This window comes from Ammospiza caudacuta, chromosome 3, assembly GCF_027887145.1.
Source record: "Ammospiza caudacuta isolate bAmmCau1 chromosome 3, bAmmCau1.pri, whole genome shotgun sequence".
In the NCBI taxonomy this organism is placed as follows: domain Eukaryota; kingdom Metazoa; phylum Chordata; class Aves; order Passeriformes; family Passerellidae; genus Ammospiza; species Ammospiza caudacuta.
The window spans coordinates 39,642,384-39,661,527 of record NC_080595.1 but is presented as its reverse complement, the minus strand read 5'-3'; the positions used below and the strand labels follow the sequence as shown (position 1 = coordinate 39,661,527).

The following is a 19,144-nucleotide window of genomic DNA, read 5'->3' as shown; positions in this document are numbered from 1 at the left end:
AAAGGATTTACACAAGAAAAACATTTACAAAGCCCAATCAACAATGCCACACAGGTCACTGCAGATCCAGTCTATCTATAGTCACACATATTTTATTCTGCTTTTACCTAAACATTTAACATGTAATTACTGGAGTGAAACTTGGAAGTTGTTTACAGCTTTTATGTTTCAAATTTTGTTTTTTTATCTTTTTTTCTAGATGGTCATATTTGTTTCTTCCTGCCTAGGAGTGGCAGAATTACAGAGGAGCATTAATCCATACATTTATGCACATCTTTTACCCAGAGGAAACCATCAAATCCTGAGGAGGCACCATCATTACTGCCTGTACATGGAGAGTGCTGTGGCTGCAGCTGCAGAACAGAACAGTGTGCAGCAGCCAGCGCAACGAGGGCTTTGCTCTCATGGAGCACAAGGGCTCAGGGACTGCCCAGCTGTCTCCTCTTCCACAGACACTGTGCTTGCACCAGGCAGAAAAGCTTGGCATTTGGCTGTGAAGCACCATGAAACACTCCTGCCTCACTCTGTGGTGCCTTACTCTTCCTCTGGCAGAGTGACCACAGCAATTCCAAAGGCTGGTAACGTCCCACGCTACACTACAGAACTGTAGTGCCAACAATCAATCCTGGGCCAAAGGCAGCACCAAAAAACATGGAGTAAAATCCCATAATGCTCTAACTAGCAGCTTGCTGACTTTTGCACTTTTGAAAATAATTTCTGTTGAATTTTAAAACATTTTCTACAAAATCAGCTTAACAGTTAAAAACACAGGACCTGAATGGATGGTTAGAAACTGTGATCTATATTTGTACAGGTTTCTATTCACTTTGATGAAATGGTAAGAGATGAATCTCTCACCTCATAGGCTTTACCGTGATGTTACTGCCATGTAGCATAGCTACCTTGTGTATTTAAAAACCTAAAAATGGGTATTTTGTATTTGTTGCCAAGTTCACAGGCTGTAACACAGTTGCAATTTATTAAGGATTGAATCTCTGCATTAATTTGGTACAATACCATTCTAGCTCATGTTAGAGCAAAAAAAGGATAATTGGTATGTAGATGCAAATTAGAGTTTAATATCCCATGCAGCTGTTTACGTCTGCTTAATTAAGCAGCAGTGACTTCACATTAGCATTGCTATGAAACCGTGAATACACACCAGAGATAAAGGTACAATCATGTTAACCACCTTCCTCACGTCAAATCAATGCAAGATGGGTACTTCTTGCTTCAGTCTTGTGTTTTAATGGTAAAGAAAAAGTCTTCTCTTTTAAAGAGGATCTTCGGGTTCAATACATTTGGTTTTGGTACAAGTACCAGGATTTTATAAAAAGACCGTGCTCCTGTAGACAGGCAGCTTAAGCAGTAAATGAAGAGCTCTAATGGAAACTCCTAACAAATATAATTGGAAGTCAGTGGGTTATTTTGCTTTTGGAGCCTTTACAGGAGTATCACAGTCCTTTTGAACAGTAATAGAATGTAAGTAAATAGCCATCTGGAAAAATGCAGGCTGTTTTAACACTGAAGTTCTAACACTTGGACTGTGTGGCATAAGCTCTTTGTTTCATGTATTTACCAGCAGTTCTGGCACAGGGCTACTTGTTCTGCTCTGTGACTAAGGACCCCTGAAGTTCCACAGATGTGGCCAAGCTGGTATTATGAGAGGTATGTACAATCAGAACAGGCCTTGGATTAACACAACACATCAGCAGAACACAAAAACTGCCAAAAGGACTATCAGAACTAACTGTTAACCATCAGCATAAGAACACAACCTCAGCTGGTGCCATTTTTAATGATTAGAAATAATACATTGTAAAACAAAAAGTGAAAAAATTCCAGCGTGATACTTATAAACAAAGAACAAATAGAAAACAAAAAACTTTCGGTTTTGCCTGATTTATAGTATGTATCATACAACAGATCATTAGTCTGAGGTAATACCAGTATTAACTTTTTAGTCCTTCAAGGACTGCTCAAAAATTAATAACAATGATAGCAATGCATGTTATGTTAAAAGTGAGACTTGATTATTAAATCAAGCAAACTCCTCACCCTTTTAGTCAGGATCTGTGGTTGCAAGTATAAAACTGGAAATAATTCTACACAGTAGGAACTACAGAACATCAGAGTCCTGTGTGGCGTGTCAGTAAGAGTAAGCTGCGTATGTAAAAATCAGACATTTCAATACAGTAAAGACTTTGTTCCAGAATAGCCCTTTAGAAATTTAGAATACTGTTGGTTTGCATAAAATAGCCAAAAAACCCCAACTAATTCAGAAGTCCAAATTTGGCATGAGGTAAAACCATGTGCATTTATTTCACCTGCATTTTAGATTTAGTAAGCATAAAATTAAGTATGTTGACTGTAATGAATTCAGTCATACAAGTGCAAGTCTTCAGCTAGAATGTGTTTTATGGCAGTTTATTTAAAAAATGTACCAGTAAATCATAAAAGAGGGATCATGTCCATTTAACGTTTATTGAAGTATACAGGAGGTTTTCTTTAGAATCAAATATGAGCATGAATATATGGCCAAACGTAAAATCTATCAAATTCAGTGAAAATTTTCTGACTTTAAATAGTAGTTGTAAGAATGACCAATATATATTCTTTGTTACAACCGCCCTCACTCTACAAGTAAAAAAAAAATAATAAACATTCAGTAAACATTCTTTCCTAAGGTAGTTTCCCTTATATATCAGTGATTTATCCATTTTTTGTATACATAACTTTTTAAACATACCAATCAGTGGTTCTCACAATTGAAAAATAAAAGCACAAAAAAGTTTACACTCTTGTACAGGTAAATAAAAGATCATTTTTAATTAAACTGTATATCCTTAAGGGCATAGTATAGTTTCAATTTCATTACCTATTACATAATTAACTTCTTACATACAAATATTGACATATTTGGCTTGTGCTTCAAAGCCGTTGTGTCTACAAAGTCCATGTCAATGCAACTCATGACTTGAAATCAGTGGGGACATCTTTACTGCTGCTGGGTTTAACCTGGTCGTGCAACATGGTCTCTTCTGAGCTTGTTGTGGCACTGCATTTTTCTGGGGAGTCATCAGTGTCTGGATCCAATCCTTCAGGACAGGGAAGTTTTAGAAGTTCTTCCCGCAGCTGGGCTGTGTGACGCTGGATACACAAGAACAAGTCAGTGTGGAAGGCCACAGTTAAAACAAAACTTTTCACAAGGTTAGACACTCTAAGGCAAAAAGAGGAGTAGGTAGAAAAGGCTTAAATGTACTATTTCAATGTCTGGATCAGCTTCTCCCCTATATTTAAGGACTGGTATTTTCATTTTAGTGACAGAAGAATTATCAAGAGCTGCTGGGGACAAATTAAAGGCGGTCAACAGAACTGCAGCCAACAAGTGTCTCACTATAAATGCTACACTATTGGTCCAGCAGCTGAGTCATATCTGTGTTCAGGGGTAACAGCAGAAACTGGCTTGGACTTGGTAGGTCATACAGTCAAACCAAATTTATAAAGAATTCATGATGAGATCTGTCACAGAGACAGATATGCAGAGATTTGTATACTGATCACAGTAACTTCATTTTGAAGACTGATGACATTGAAAGAATGGAAGTCTGGCAACAGAAAAAAGAAGCGTTTCTAAATCTGGGGGTCACACTTCAGGGGAAATAAAACCTCAAATATTAAAAACAATATAGCCCTGTTATTTATGTGGTCACAAAATACACAAATGGTAATACTTGGCTAGGAAGGCAGAAAATAGTTATAATGGTTAGAATGATTCAAGTTAACACAGGATAAAACTGATTGTAGCTGACCACAGTTTATTAACTGCTTGTCTACTCTACAAGCTTGTTTTCTGGCAAGGAATTGGTTGTAACACAACTTTATCATTAACCTCCACCCACCCTCAGAGTGAACAGAAAAAACACTTATCACAGAATATTCTGAGCTGTAAGGGACCCACAAGGATCCAGTCCAACTCTGAAGTGAATGGCCCATAGGGGACCAAACCTACAACTTTGATGTTACACCAGCACCATGCTCCAACCATCTCGGGGTCACTGCATCCTATACAAAGAGTCATAGAAAAAATAGGCAGGACAGGTGCTAGAGGAAAATCCAACTTGTAGTAAAAATACTGAGGAAATGGAATGCACACACATTGCCTCTCTTGACAACTGGGAAACTCGAATTTGTTACAAACATCTCACCTTGAGAGCTGCTGCATGATGGGACATAGTCCTGCCTACCCGTTTGTCACTGCTGTACTGCTGTATGTCTGCTATCCACTCCTCACACTGAGCCATGATCTCCACTCTTTTCAAGTAGAAGTGTTTGTGGATGACCTGCAAGAAAACATTCCCAATGTAACATGGATGGAAGAACCATATATTTTAACAATACCAAATTTGCAAGACCTCTGTGGGTCTAATTGAATATAAGGGAAAAAAAATCATTATGAATGTAATTCAGAATTGAACCAGACTGGAGATAAAACTGGAATTTCTGTCTCAGAGATTTCCAAAATCCAACTGGAAAAAGACCAGAGGAACCTGTTCTGAATTCAGCTGATGCTGTTTTGGGGAGTCTGTTGGTCTGGATATCTCTTTCAGTCTGTAGGAATCCACTGTTTGTGTGCAGCCTGCCATTTTGGCAGTCTCTTGTGTTAGCTGGGTGCAGGGTAAACCAGTGCCAGAAATACACCAGCCGAAGCAAAAGGCAGAGCAGAGTGCTGCTCACGTTCTGCAGTTCAAAGCTGGACATACTACGCAGGCACGAAGTTCGCACAGGAGCAGAGCTACAGACACAGTGCTGAGGCTTTCACTGTTTCCTTCCCTGCCCTGTTCTGCTAGAGAAGCACAGAGCAAGCAGGAGCACCACGTCCTCCCCTCACTGACCACGGGCTGCCTAAAGAGAAAACAGACGAGCAGTGTCACAGACACATTTTATGAAGAATCCTTTGTTAGGATTTTTTTTCCAGAGAAACTGAGAAGCCTCAGATGAAAAGAAAAACAGTAACTATCTGCTGCTGTGGAATGCAACAGGTGCATCTTTGATTGGTCCATGTTGGTTGTTTCTAATTAATGGCCAATCACAGTCAGCTGGCTAGGATTCTCTGAGAGTCATGAGCTTTTGTTATCATTCAATTCTCTTCCTTTCCTTTCAAGCCTTCTGATTAAATCCTTTCTTCTACTTTTTTAGTATAGTTTTATATAATACAATATATTTAATAAAATAATAAATCAGCCTTCTGAAACATGGCGTCAAGATTCTGGTCTCTTCCCTTGCCCTGTGAACACCACCACAGAGCAGAAGCACTGCTGGGCTACGAGCACAGGAACATCGCACGCTTCTGCCGAGAGCAGGATCACAGCAGCTGCTTCCGAGGGGATGCAGCCACTTGGCTCTAGGCAGAGGCAGCACATTTGGGGACACTGGAATTCTCAGGCCATGGCAATTGAGCTGCCCAGTTTGGATGGGAGCCAGTATTTCACTGAAGAGTAATTTTGGTATTGAAGTACGTATTTGAGTTTAAAAAATCCAACCAATCAACACTCATACAAAGTTGTGAAACTCTACTTGGTGTTGGCTTTGTCTTAAACAGTTTTCTGAAACTCTGAACACTGAAGGCAACAATAAAACCAAAGAAATTTTATTGAGAACTGAGAGTTCTTGGCCATATTGCAACATAACAGGAAAAATAATTTTTCCCTCTGGAGGTTAAAGAAAATAGCTATCTGTCTAAATAGAAATTGCATATTGAAAGCGTAATTGACTTCAATTCTGGATACATTCCTTAAATCCATAATGGAGCTTGGAAAAACTCCCAAAGACTGGCAGTTTAGATCTCCTGAGCCTACCCATCATTTAAGATACTGAAGACAAGACTCAGATTTTTGAAGACAACAGATTTCAGGATGTATGTTCTTAGACTTCAGTCTTCATCATGAGTTTGCATTTGTGTTACTGAGTTGAAAATCACTGTTAAGGTTTCTAAGATAACTGTACAAAAATCCCAGAGGTCTGAACAAAAAGGGAATGTCCCAAAGAAGTGCTCAGATAATCTGAGAGATGCATTTACATTTGGATGGGGCTGAGGATGGACTCTAGCACTGTTCCAAAGCTGCCTTTTTCATACCAGCAGTGTGACAGCTGCACTGCAGAATAAGCACACAATTACTGAGACTCTTAAAGAAAAGTGCAGCAATAATAGCTGGGATTCAGATACCAAATGGTGTAAGACTGCATATCCTTCACTTCTGTACATGTGAGAAGGAATGTGGAGCATTATTGTCCACTGCTTTCTTATATATTCTTATATATTCAATTAATTTAATCTTACTGTGATTTGAGAATGCCTTTTGCCAAAGTGAAACTTTTACATTAGCTAGAAGAAAAAGAACTATTGGCAGAAGTTATTGGATTATGTATCCAGATATCTTTATCATGCATGGTCTTCTACTTATTGAGTAGAACATTTAAAAGGTAATTCCGAACCACCACCAGGTTTTATTTCATTAATTCAACATCCCTACATACACTGCACATCCTTTTTTACCTGCATGTGGATAAAAATATAGTTTCTTATTCCACAAGACACAGTAATTTTAATGAAAAAAGGTTTTGCATTCCAAAGGATGTTTTTTACAATATCAAGGAAGGGATGGGAGATCAGCATCTCAGATGCCACACCCAGCAATGTGCATAATCCTAAAACGTTTAGGCTTTTTCAACATTTTATTATGCAGACAATTGAAGGCATAGGAGATACTGCCAGGTGGTTCCACGCTTCAACACTGGCAACAGCTGTAGTAGTTCAGAGCAAAATGAGTTTTTCTGGAAATATTCGCTGGTAATACTGTGAGATGACTCATGTTTGACCAAACATTTTGTATTAATATTCATGCAGATTCTCTTAGTGCTTCTTCAGCTCCTTTTCCTTTGAACTCTTGTTGTATATGTTCAACCCCTGATATCTAACTCATCTGCTTTTGGGAAAGGAGTTGGACTACAGACACTGAGAAGTCCCTAATAATGAAATTCTTCTAGGATGCTACAGGTGAGTTTTAGTCTATCTTCAGGAATGTAAGCAAATTAGGCAATTTGATTGATTACAATAATTTTTTTTAAAGACAGCCTGAATGCATGAAGGTTAGCACTGCTTTTAGCAGCATGGAGACAGTTGTTTTCAAAGGCACAGGTTTCTAGTGCAGATGCTTTGTGGCGTTTCTTTCAAGGTATTTTTCCAATTTGCATTATCTTGGTTTATATGAAGTGTTTCTTTGTATTTGCTTGAAATTTATGATCCTTGGGAAAATACTGCCTGCTGTTTATGCAAAGTGTGGAGCATGGAGTGCCCTTTGTAGGGCTGACCAAAATGTGTTACAGGCCATGTAAGAGGTCCTGCTCAGTAGTAAGAGTGAGCTGATTGAAACATGTTTTATCCAACTGTGCACCAACATCCTGTTCAGGTCAGTCCCACTGAAGGTTAAAACAGACATCTCATGCATTATCTTACCAAATATTTGCATTATTCTTAATGCTCAAAAAAGAGAAATACTGCTTTTCACAAAACCTACCTCCTTAAAACACGGTGATGGATTTCTCATTTGTTCAAGCATTGCCCACTTGACTGTGGCCTGTCGGATATTTCCATCGTATTCCCTGGAGCTCTGGGTACCACTGGGAGTGCCTCGCGATCGCTCGTAACCTGGTTCGTTGAAGTATGGTTCTGCCACCAGTATTAGGGACTGCACAGACACCAACACCTGGTAAGAGAAGAAACCAAATATTCAAATTGTGCTGCCAAAGTATTCTTACAAATATACAAAGCTCCTCTCACTTTACAAGCAAAACCATTTCTATGGCAAAGTACTACCATTTGTGATACAGGCTAGGTGCAAGCAGGAACATCCACGCTTTCAAACCTAAACTGTCACTACACACAAAAACCACCGAGTCCTGTGGCTGTGTATTTAGCTCAAACACTGAGAAAATGACAAATGTAACTTAAAACCCTACAAAGCAAACATACAGATATAAATAAAAGAAAGTATTTAAAGGAAGAGATGTCTGATTGTGCCCCTTTGCAAAAGAAAGTGTATTTGTCAGCTTCTCAATCAACAATTTTGATTTTTTCCCCTATGGCTGAGCTTGCTAATTCCTGTAATTCTGAAGTAGATGGGAAAAAACCAAAGGAGGTAAAATGCCACATGAACCACTGAAATCCTCATCTACATCATCTCCCATTTTTTCTTTTAAATGAATGTTCGTAGCTGTTTAGTTTCTGATTTTACAAACAATACTGTGTCATATATCAATAAAACAAAACCTCAGTATATTTTTAAGATAAGGGAAAAAAAATGTTTTCAATACTATATGAACAAAGCACCAACTATTCAGTAATTCAGAAATAACAACTTCTCTGCTTTCTATTTTACTATCCAGCACATGTGTGAATAGATGTTTATGTATATTCAAGGCAATTAACTATTTACTCAGCCATTCCTAATAAACCCCAAAGAATTAAACAGATACATAAGGCTCTTAGGTATCCAAATGTAGATGTACTGCATATTCATGATTTGAAGGCTTGCTAGTTTTTCCAGTATTAAAGTTTATCCCTGTCAATTTGCTTTTTTTACTAAATGAAGGGCAAGGTTTTCTTATGTACTTAGGACCAAGTCCACCAGCAACAATTTTAGGGATTTCAGTTCTGTGACACAAACTTCCAGAACTGTGAAGAATTCAACCAAGATGATTGAAACACTTATATTTCCTCATTTAGTGAAAAGCTGATGATATGTTTCAGACCTAGGAATGGCATTTCCAGCACTGGGCATACTTAGGTGCAGATACCCAGATGTCAGGGCAGCTGTTTCTGGAAGTGACTCTCCTCCCAGTCTAGGTACAACTTAGAGCTTTAAAACATCCCCTAATTTGTGAATTTGGATGTGGAAGACAAGAGCTCTCCTTTTTCTTGGTGGATGCAGAACGTACAGCTCACATCAGACAGATGCCATGTCAGTAGCAATCCAAACTCTGACTCTTTTGCAGGCAGTGCCCTGACATCCACAGCTGCGCTCTGTGCTCAGGTGTGGCATTTTTCTGGAGTTTCTCCTGTAGCAAAGGGGGCACAGGAGTGTCCCAGCTTCCCATCTTCTCTGTGATGGTTCCTCACTCCACAGACACAATGCCAGATCAGTAACTCCTATCAAAGCAGCAGTCCAAGAGCCAGCTGAATGACACAGGCTACCCTCACTCCCACCAGCACCTCACAGGAACACAGCCTCACTCCTTTAGATGCCATCACACTTTGCCCTTGTGTGGTGGCTGTGCTTTCATTACAGCACAGACTGGCAGTCTAGGGCAGCCAAGTCTTTATCCTGGACTGGACAGGCAGCTGTGCAGCGGGAGATATGAACCAGCCTCCCTTGTTGGGCTGAGAGGGAAAATAAACCAGGTTTTTCTGTTTCTCAGGCAGGTGCTCCAGGTAGCTGCTGGTACCATATGCACCATCATCACAGTCTCCTGTACCCTGCCCTGCACTCAACTAGAAGCAGCTACAGTTATTTAGTGTTAAACCTTAAGACATAGGTAAATGTATTAAAATGTACAGAATGCATCTCACACATCAAGCAAATGGCCACATAGCTACCAAAAAGGCAGAATATTAATGTGCATGTGCTAAGTCATGGCAAAGTGACTTCAGGGCCAAGGCTTTGGGTATGAAAGGGGATCTCTGTGGCCTTTACATGTCTCTGGAAGAACAGGTTTTTGCTTTTCAAAAATGTTCTATTTTGGATATTTATATCTTTTTAAAGTAGCTATGGTAGAGAAATGTCACACGGCAGCATTTTACTTCCTGGGCCTGAATAAGCAGTCAATACTTTCAATTATAACTGTAATGAATGAGAAACTATACACCAATCTTCCAGTTTTGCTGGATAATAAAAATTAATTTCTGAAGTATTTTGGGTGGTCTGACGATAGTTCAATCTCTGAGCCAGAAAAAACATGTAGTGCTTAATTCTTTCCAAGCAATTCATTTAGTCCTACAGCTGTTTTCTATTTAATAGTTGTAAAGTGTTTTTCTCCCAATATGGTAGGGATGGGACTTTTTCCAACAGTTTTCTTACTATTCTCAAAATGAAACACTGAAAGAAAGTTTTAAATTATAAACTTCTATGCTGTATGTGATTTCTAACTATCAAATCTAACATTTTAATGTAAGAAAAAGGACTTTGGTGAAAATAAGACTTCCTAAATACTTGTACCTTTCTACACTGATTTTACACTTCAAGTCTGAAATTGCAGTTCATCTCTTGATTAAGAATTTGGATCTTGGGAGACTTGCACTCATTAAGGATACCTATCCCAACATGATCCTCTCTCTAGCTGATCTTGAAGCTGAGTGGGAGATTTGCCTGGAAATTCCCTTGATTGTCCTGCCTGTCAAAGATGGGAGCTAATGGCTTTGCAGTGGTACCAGCTGGCTCCCTCAGCTCCCCTGGACTCATGGGGATTGGTTCCATGGACATGTGTGTCCAAGCAGCTTCAATACTGTTCCTCTACTGTGGGTAATTCCTCATTCTCACCAACCTCCCTAGTGAGGGCTCAGGGACAAGGCAAAGCAAGTCTTACCCCTAAGAGTGAGGCAGAGGTGACCTCTGCCTTTTCCATGCCCTTGCCAATAGGTTTCCTTCCCCTCTGAGCTGGAGAGCCTAAGGAAAATGTGTTCTTTTACTGCTACCATACTTATGAAAAGCTCTTCATGTTTGTCTTCTTAACCCTCAACATTTTCAGTGCCATCTGAGCTTTAGTTTCCCTAATTTCTCTCCTGAATGTTTGGTCAATATCTTTTTATTTTGCACAAGTAGCCACCCCCTCCTTCCACCTTTGCTTGCTTTTCTTTGCAGCTGAGCTTAGGCAAGAGCTCTTGTTTACCCATGCTGGCCCTCTGCCTCGCTCGCCTGACTTCCACACACTGGAACAGACCTTCTTGAACTGATAAAGCAGGAGACTGATAAATCTGCTCTCCAAGGCCAAATCCTGAACAAGCTGAAATCTGTTCTGCTGAAGGCAGGAATTCTATTATGCTGAAGCTGTGCAGTCTTCTAGGATTTGGAACAGAAATTGTACCTTGTGCTACATAATAATTACTCCAAACTCGGAATAAATTCAGTAACTGCCATAGGAAAGAAGCCATTGCAAGCTTTACTTTTACTTAATGTCTTTGCTTGTGACTCAGTGCATGTCTGGGAAATAAAGCTGAAAATTATAAGGACTGCATGCCCTAATAAATTCTGCTCTAATGTAACACTAATTGTTATTGAACACAGCACAGCTGCACTTGCATTCCCTTCATCGTTTTTCTCTACTCAGCTCACCTGCACACTTAGGAGGAGGAAGACTACAGTCTGCACTGTGTACTTCACTTTCTCATCTCTCAGTGTGGAGCCTCTTTTGTCTTCACCATAAAAAGTTTGTGATAAATCCATGAGATTGTCATTTCCTAGTAATTTTTTTTTAATTTTTGAAAATAAAATAAACTATTTGGAATCATCTGGGCAGAGCTGGTGCAGGAATAAACTGCACACATGAACAGCTGCTCTTCAAGATCAGACCAACAGAAATACTCATTAGAAAGAGCATTCTGAAGAACCTGTCTCCTCAGCAGTGTTCCTTTCCAAGAGTTCCAAGTACATTTTCTGGACTTTTGTCTTATTTATGCTTATTTGAAGATTAATCTGGTTTAAATGGTCTAGAAAAGGAATCTTTAGGACTAAGAGACAACTTACTACTCCTAAATGACATTTAGAAGAGAAAGAAGAAATTGCTCACCTGCAAAAAACTTGATGTTTGGGGATTCCATTTCTCTTCTGGTCTCCCATGCCATGTGTTAAGTATGCTTAAGCACACCTGAAAAAGTGACATTATTAATACCACAGACAAATATGACGACGAAATTGTTCTGCATGGACAGAATGTTGGCATTACATTAATTTTTTTACAAACTTTTTTACAACAGCATTTTAAAAAACAAATTTGTTTTTTAAACAATCACAGAATCAATGAGGTTGGAAAAGACCTCAGGGATCATTGAGTCCAATCTGTGATGGAACAAGACCATGTCAACCAGACCAGGGCACTGAATGCCAGGTCCAGTCTTTGCTTTAAACACCTCCAGGGGTGGTCAGTGACTCCACCACCTTTCCTGGGCAGCCCAATCCCATGTCTAAACATCCTTTCTGTGGGCAAATTCCTCCTAATGTCCAACCGAAGACTCTCCTAGTACAGCTTAAGACCATGAGACTATTTTGAATGGAAAACATAAAAATAATGCGGATAACAAGAACGGCATGCTAATAAATAAACAAGACAAGGCAGATTGCTTTTCCTCACAGGAAACCTATGGATTCTAGTGGCTCCAAAAAAAAATAGAATTATGAATATTATCCAATTCTCTACCTTCTGCTTTAAATACTGTTATAAAACCTGTAATTGTGTGTTTTGAAGACAATTATTCTGCTTAAGCATGTAAAAGGTAGTTTCTGTCTCACATTCTATCAAGAAATTTGAATTATTCCTTAACTTTTGTGACTGATCTGAATGTCAGGGAAGTTTATGGTGTTCTTGAATCTTATTGTGAAATGGAAAAATCCAGGACAGGTAAAACAAAGAGACAAAATGACCAGAAGAAACTTAGAGGCAAGTATTTTCCAAGACTTAAAACTAGACAAAGAAAAACGGAGATCAAGTCTCCACTAGGAATTATATTCAGTGTCCACATTAATAGAAAACAAATGGAGAAGAAGAGACAAGGCACTCAGCAAACCTTCAGCTGCAGCTGATATGAAGCATACTCCATACCCATGGAAAGGGTATTTCAGCTAGCCAAAACAGATTTCTGACTGATTCATTTAGCAGAAAATGTTGGAAAAGAACATTTTTCTCAGTCAAAAGTACTTGCTTTTTTGATCCAATCCAACTCATAAAGGCTGGATCTCCAAAAATCCGCAAGACTATTTAGAAAGGAGGTAATTCCCACTTGGAACTGGCAAATCCCTCTTCATATCATTCTGAAGACTGGTATTAACCACAGAGCTTCCTCCTGTACATTGGGAGTGGCTGATCCATAATTCAATCACAAAAGGAAATAACTTTCATCAGTTTCATTTCCGTTTTACATCTAACACAGGATCCCAGCTGACTTACCTTGCCATCATTGTAGAGGTTTGGATTAAATCTCACGCTGTGGCCTCCAGTTGTTTCCAGATTGACAAGTGGAGGGGAATTTGGATAGTCTTGTGGGAAATACACATCAAATTCAAAGCAACCATTTGCATACGGGGTGTCTGCAGGACCAGTAATGAGAACCTACCAGCGTTAAAAAGAGAGAAAGAAAAAAACCAGAATTTAAAATCCCCACCCTTGTATTTATCACACAGTTGAGATTTTTTAAGTTATATGAAGCATTTTATTTCCACCTGCTGTGTAGCAGGAATTATTATTAGATCTCATAATCACACACAGGCTGTTGGTCTGTTCATTCTGATACTGTGAGTAAGCAAAGCCCTCTGTGAACACTCATTTCTCCAGATTCCAAATGGAAAGCAAGACAGAAGGAGCTGAAAACTCTTTCCTATTGGATGCTATTAACAGAATGTTTTTTCCAAAATACAGGTCCAGAGGCACTCAGTGTTCTTCTCCATACCTACTGCCTGCAACTTCAATGGTCACATGCGAAGATATGTTTGGACCATAATGGAGCAACAGCACTAAACTTTTCCCTTTTGAATAGCTGAAAAAGAATGAATCCTGTTCTGTGAAGGCTCCTTGGCCAACAGAGCACTCCTGGGGCAGATGGGCTCTCCCTGTCCCTGCCAAGCTGCTGAGAAATCAGACTCAGACTCAAATGTTATCACTTACATTAATGCCTGGACAGCAATTAAAGTGGATGTGAAATATTTCTGGTTTTCCCTAAGATTTCAGGCACCTTCCTGAACACTTCTCTGCCAAGCTGAAGAGAGAACTAAACCCAGCTTTGCTTCCTTACCTTCATTATGTCGAGCCTCTCCTCGTCACAGCGCACGAAGACGCTGGACGAGGAGGAGAGCGGCAGGGAGGTCGACAGAGTCACGGCCTCCTGCGCCAGACGCCGGGCCCTGGCAGCGCTGTTGGCGTCGCTCGCGTTCTTCACCTGAGACATGTAGTGGTAGTTTACTTTAAATACCAGTTTGCCATCGTCATCTTCGGAAACCATTTCAAATGTATCTGGAAGAGAAGAGAATTTTAATGTGTCAGGAAAGGAGGGAAGTTTGTAGGGGATTAGTCTTGGATAAAGATTATGAGCATTAAAATTAAACAAAGGAAAATTTAATTTGCATCACAGTAACTCAGAAAACACTTTTTTTTTTTTTTCCCATTAACAGTGATCACAGAAACCAAAGCATTAACAGTGCTGGGCTGAAACAATATCTGCAGCTAATTTACAAACTCCCATATGCAACTTGTCAAATATACACCACTCCCAATCTGGAAAGCTACCAGCTATTCCCAACCAGGAACATGATGATACTGACAAATACATAACAATGCTAATAATGGAACCCTTGTGAAGCCAAGTGCCAGTGGTATTTACTTGTGTGCTCGTGGCAATGTTATTGAGGAACCATGAAAAACTACACTAGAGCTGGTTTTCTTTAATCACTTGCTACACAAAATCTGCAGCACAGCTGCCAGAGGGAAAAGCTCGCACTTCCTACAAACCTTCATAGCTCCTATTCTTGGCATACGCTCCACAAGCATTTGTGAGGAAAACCTCTTGCAAATACAACAGCAAAGAAATGTGACTGCAAATGCTGTCACTGCAACGCAAAAAATACTCAGTGAGAATGTTTTTGCAATAGTTTTATAGCTCCTTTTTGGATAAGATACTATTAGTTCTTTATGAATTTTTTTGGTAACACATTCCTTTTATGACTAAAGTAAGGACCAATTCCCATCACATTTTCCAAATGCAATACATTGCACTATATAGATATATAAATAAATATATAAAGCTCATAGATGAGCTTTAAAAAAATCAAGCATTTCAATCTAATTTGAGATCATTACTGTAATGAAAATATGAACACCATCACATCACTGAATTCATCTGGTCCCTTGAATTACCTTAATACATGCTTAAAACATTTCTTATTAGTTCAAAGACTGCATGAGTTGGTAAGCTGGAAACACAGATCTACAATTTTCCTCATGTGAAAATTATCAGTGGTCACATATGCAAGACAGTTGTTAATTTTTAAAATGGATTCTGTTCAACAGAACACACAGTTCTTCAGTGTCTGCTTTCTAAAACACACACGTTCACACTTCTCAACCTACCAAACTGGAGTTTCTTCATGACAGCCACATACTTCTCTTCAAGGGATCGTAAAACAGACAAAGGCTTGGGCTTCACAGCAGCCTTTTTGGAGTATTCAGCCATCTTCTTTTCTGTTGTGTAAAATAAAATGTGATTATTTGTAATTAGCTATGTAATTCCAAGAAAAGCACAGCAAGTGTTGCCATTTTATGGTTACACTCTTTCATAGAGACATCTCAAAATTGGGCATCACTTAGGGTATACAAATCTCTTTCTCACTACTGTATACCATTATCTGAGCAGCTTGGAGTAAATAAAGATCATAATCTCAGCTTAGAAATAAGTCATGACTGCTGCTGCTTCTTTGAATATTCTTTTGTTGTTTCTTTTAATTTATTTTTTTTTAATTTCAAATAGGAAGTATGACATATGCTTGTGTGGATGGCTATTGCCACATGCATTAATGGACTCTCCAAAATCAGGAGCTGATTATACAGACCTTTATAAAATGCACTCCCCTGATTCGCTACTTAATCTTTAGTTTATATTACTAGACAACCAGATGGTCTTTTGAGGTTCAACCCATGTTTCAGATTTTAGTTCTGCATTCATCTACTTCATAGTTAATCCAATTAAGAAGATTTAGTTTCAACAGAAAAGTTTTATTACTAAAGGTCCTGTATGTTGTTTTCTTCCAAGAAAAATAATAATAAAAAAAGGTGCTACATAATTGTGCTGAAAGCTGTTAGGTGTCCTCTAACTTACTTGAATTATTCTGTTTCCTTCATCAAAACACTTAAAACTTCAACAAGGTTCCAACCACTTTTGAAAATGCAGTCAGCAGTTGGGGACAGGAGGAAGTGTTTTGCCTTGCCTTTAAGCTGAGTTATAAGTTATGCAAGTATAAGTAAAGCCATATAAGTAAATGGCTGCACAACAGACAAACAGCAGCAGCACTTATAGGAGTGTGTGTGTCCACCTTGGTTTGCTTGGCGCAGGCTGGTGGTGGCAGCATAAACGATCTCTGCGGTCTTTTGGATGTCTGGCACCAGCAGGGTCAGTCCCTCTGGCTCCTGATCAGAGCTGTCTGGTTTTACTCCTGCTTTAGCCTTGTCTTTTTTAGACCTGCATGGGGCAAAGAAATAGGATATAACATGAGAGAGTATCTTTCAACCAGACATACAGTATCCAGTGCATCTGTCAACAGGGAAAAATACCAAAGGTAATGGATTGAGACTAAACCAAGCCTTCTGAAATGGAATATGTCTCTGTACCTTCAGGTTTGTCACTGAATGAAGCAACCAGCAGTTCCAACACTGAACATGCTGCCTTGATTTGACAAACAGAGGTACAGCTGGTATGAGCAGTGAAAATAGGAACACAAAGCCAGCAATTGCAGTACAGCAGTTTCTGCTTCAACATTTCAGGCCTACCCTTCAGGCTGACCTGATGTCTGCACACCTTCATGCAGGATTAGAAAACCTTACAAAATCAATCTAACAAAGATCATGTCATGAATATGCATTTCATCCTTGCAGATCCTTGTGCAAAACTAAGTCCTAAATAGGTGACAAAATGCTCCTTCCTACACAATACACTAGCAATTACTGAAAATACACTAATGATGAAACTCTAGGAAACCTCCAGTAAAAATTCACAGCATGTAGATGAACATCAACCCAGGCACCACAGGACTGTGGGTCAAATACAAATTTTGTCTCTGCAGTTCTCTTCTGGGCTACAGAAATGTAGAGCTTTTATTTCAGTAAGGAGTTTAATGTAACATAATTTTAAGAGCCTTAAAATATAAAAAGCATCTAGGTTACATTGGATGTTTATGACCCGCAAATCAAAACGTCCATTTTAACATGCACCGCATTTTCAAATAAATGTGCACAACACTGTTGTTTGATAGAAGCTAGCTGCACAGTAATCATACATTTAAATCTTTAGATTGTGACAATGCAGTCCTTACCAGCACAGATAGTCAACTGCTGAAATGAGGACAAGGGTATTTGATACTAATGTAACATAAATGTGAGTATTTAAAAGCTTCTGTGTTTTGAGAGCTAACATAAATTTAAACTGTCATCCTGCAAAACTTGGAAGATTTCAATGCTAACAGCTCCCAAATTATTTTACAACAATTTCTACTCATTTTTGTTTCAACAGCACTTGTTCGTTTTGATACCCAAACAAGTTCAACAGCCAAGATGAAGTGGTTTGCTCTTTCTCACTAGCAAACCAAGAAACTATTCACATGAGTAAAACCAGCAATTCAATGTTTTGATATAGCAAACATATTTTACCAACTAAAACCTTTCTGTGTTTTAATCTAGACTGAAATTGTGCATAATGAATGACTCTCTCAACTATTCAGCAGAGGTGATTACAGTAGTAGTGAATATGGTCTCTGAACTGTACCTAATCAAATGAGAATATCCCTAGAGAGCATTAATAACAAAATACATTACTGTAGCACGGTCCATTTTCCCTGTTCCAGATTTAATCCAAAAGGATATTAGCCCATGGCAGACTTCAAGCTATTCTGAGCTTTCAGATACTCAAAGTTAGAAGGAATCGGAGGCATCACAGCCAGCCCCAGGTTGCATTTGAAGAACATTGTATGACAAAAAAGCAGCAGCTGCATCTCTCATTCATACTTTCCAATCCTTAGTGTTGCATTTTTCCTTGTAGAAAGCTAGGCCAATATTTTTAAAATAACATACTAAGCACCTTCAGCAATACATATTCAAACCTACTAAACCTCAGTGATAACCTGTTTTAACATCATGCACATGCTAGCAGCTACCAGTCCCTAGAAAGGTATACAGATTTAGATCTGCCTGGTATTGATGCAGAAGCCTTAAGCTATTTGCTACAAAACCCTTGGAGAAATTCTGGCTGAAGTAAAATGTCAGTGGGCATTATGCAAGAGAAAGGTGTGTGAAAAGCAATAAACATGTGCTTAGTGAAGGTACTAAAAGTATAATTAATTCTTATAAATCCATTTTCAAAATAGTGCTCTTGTGGCTCTTCTGTTGTCCACTTGCTTTTACAATTTGGAACACTTGTTTGGTTTTCCTCCTTCTATTTGGTCTTAGAATCAAAAAAATCAAGGTGTTGGCCTCATTAAGCAAAATGCTTCACCACATGCTTAAAAACTCCTACAGACATAGTGAGTTACTGACAGCAACTACCTCAGCAGACAAGGAATATATATTAGTTGAAGCAGCAGGGAAAGGAGACATTTACTCAAATGCAAAGTACCAATTACATTATTTCCTCTTGTTCTCCCTGCTGTGCACAACAGTTACACTTCAGCCCTTTTGAACTGTATTCTCCCAACATCTCGTGTGCCACCACCAAGAAAGGGAAAGGAGATTCTGTCCACTGCAATCATGAGCACAACAGAAAACCCCTGCCCTGCCTCTCCTCACAAGAGACTTTTAAAATCCTATGTTTGCAGAACAATTCTACTCTGACAGCTACATTATCCAGCTGCCTAACTTCTCAGTCAGGCCACACCTGTGGAAAAGCAGTTTAGCAAGCAAAATGCAGGAATAAATCTGACTCAGCTATACCTCTGCCCCATCCAAGTCTCATTTTTTGACCTTGACTCTGCCTAATCATGGATTTCAGCCAGTTTCCTAGGGAGGGTAAGATAGCTGGTACACAAATTTCCAAAATTAGACATACTGCCTTAACAACATCTAGCTTCCTCATACAAGTGTTCCTTGTATATTCTAATCATTAGTTAGGATAAAAGTAAGGCTT

The 19,144-nt window shown here is 39.0% G+C and overlaps 1 protein-coding gene across 1 annotated transcript in view; it reads right to left on the bottom strand.

Moving 5' to 3' along the window:
- Positions 1-213: 213 nt before the first annotated feature.
- Positions 214-19,144, bottom strand: part of BIRC6 (baculoviral IAP repeat containing 6) — a 177,768-nt gene continuing 158,837 nt past the window's right edge. Inside the window, exons 67-74 of the mRNA XM_058802446.1 lie at positions 16,347-16,492; positions 15,388-15,498; positions 14,057-14,274; positions 13,216-13,377; positions 11,842-11,919; positions 7,578-7,766; positions 4,209-4,343; positions 214-3,150 (exon numbers count right to left, since the gene is read on the bottom strand). Coding sequence (XP_058658429.1) covers positions 2,971-3,150; positions 4,209-4,343; positions 7,578-7,766; positions 11,842-11,919; positions 13,216-13,377; positions 14,057-14,274; positions 15,388-15,498; positions 16,347-16,492 — 1,219 coding nt within the window. The 3' untranslated portion in view covers positions 214-2,970. The remainder of the gene's footprint in view (positions 3,151-4,208; positions 4,344-7,577; positions 7,767-11,841; positions 11,920-13,215; positions 13,378-14,056; positions 14,275-15,387; positions 15,499-16,346; positions 16,493-19,144) is intronic.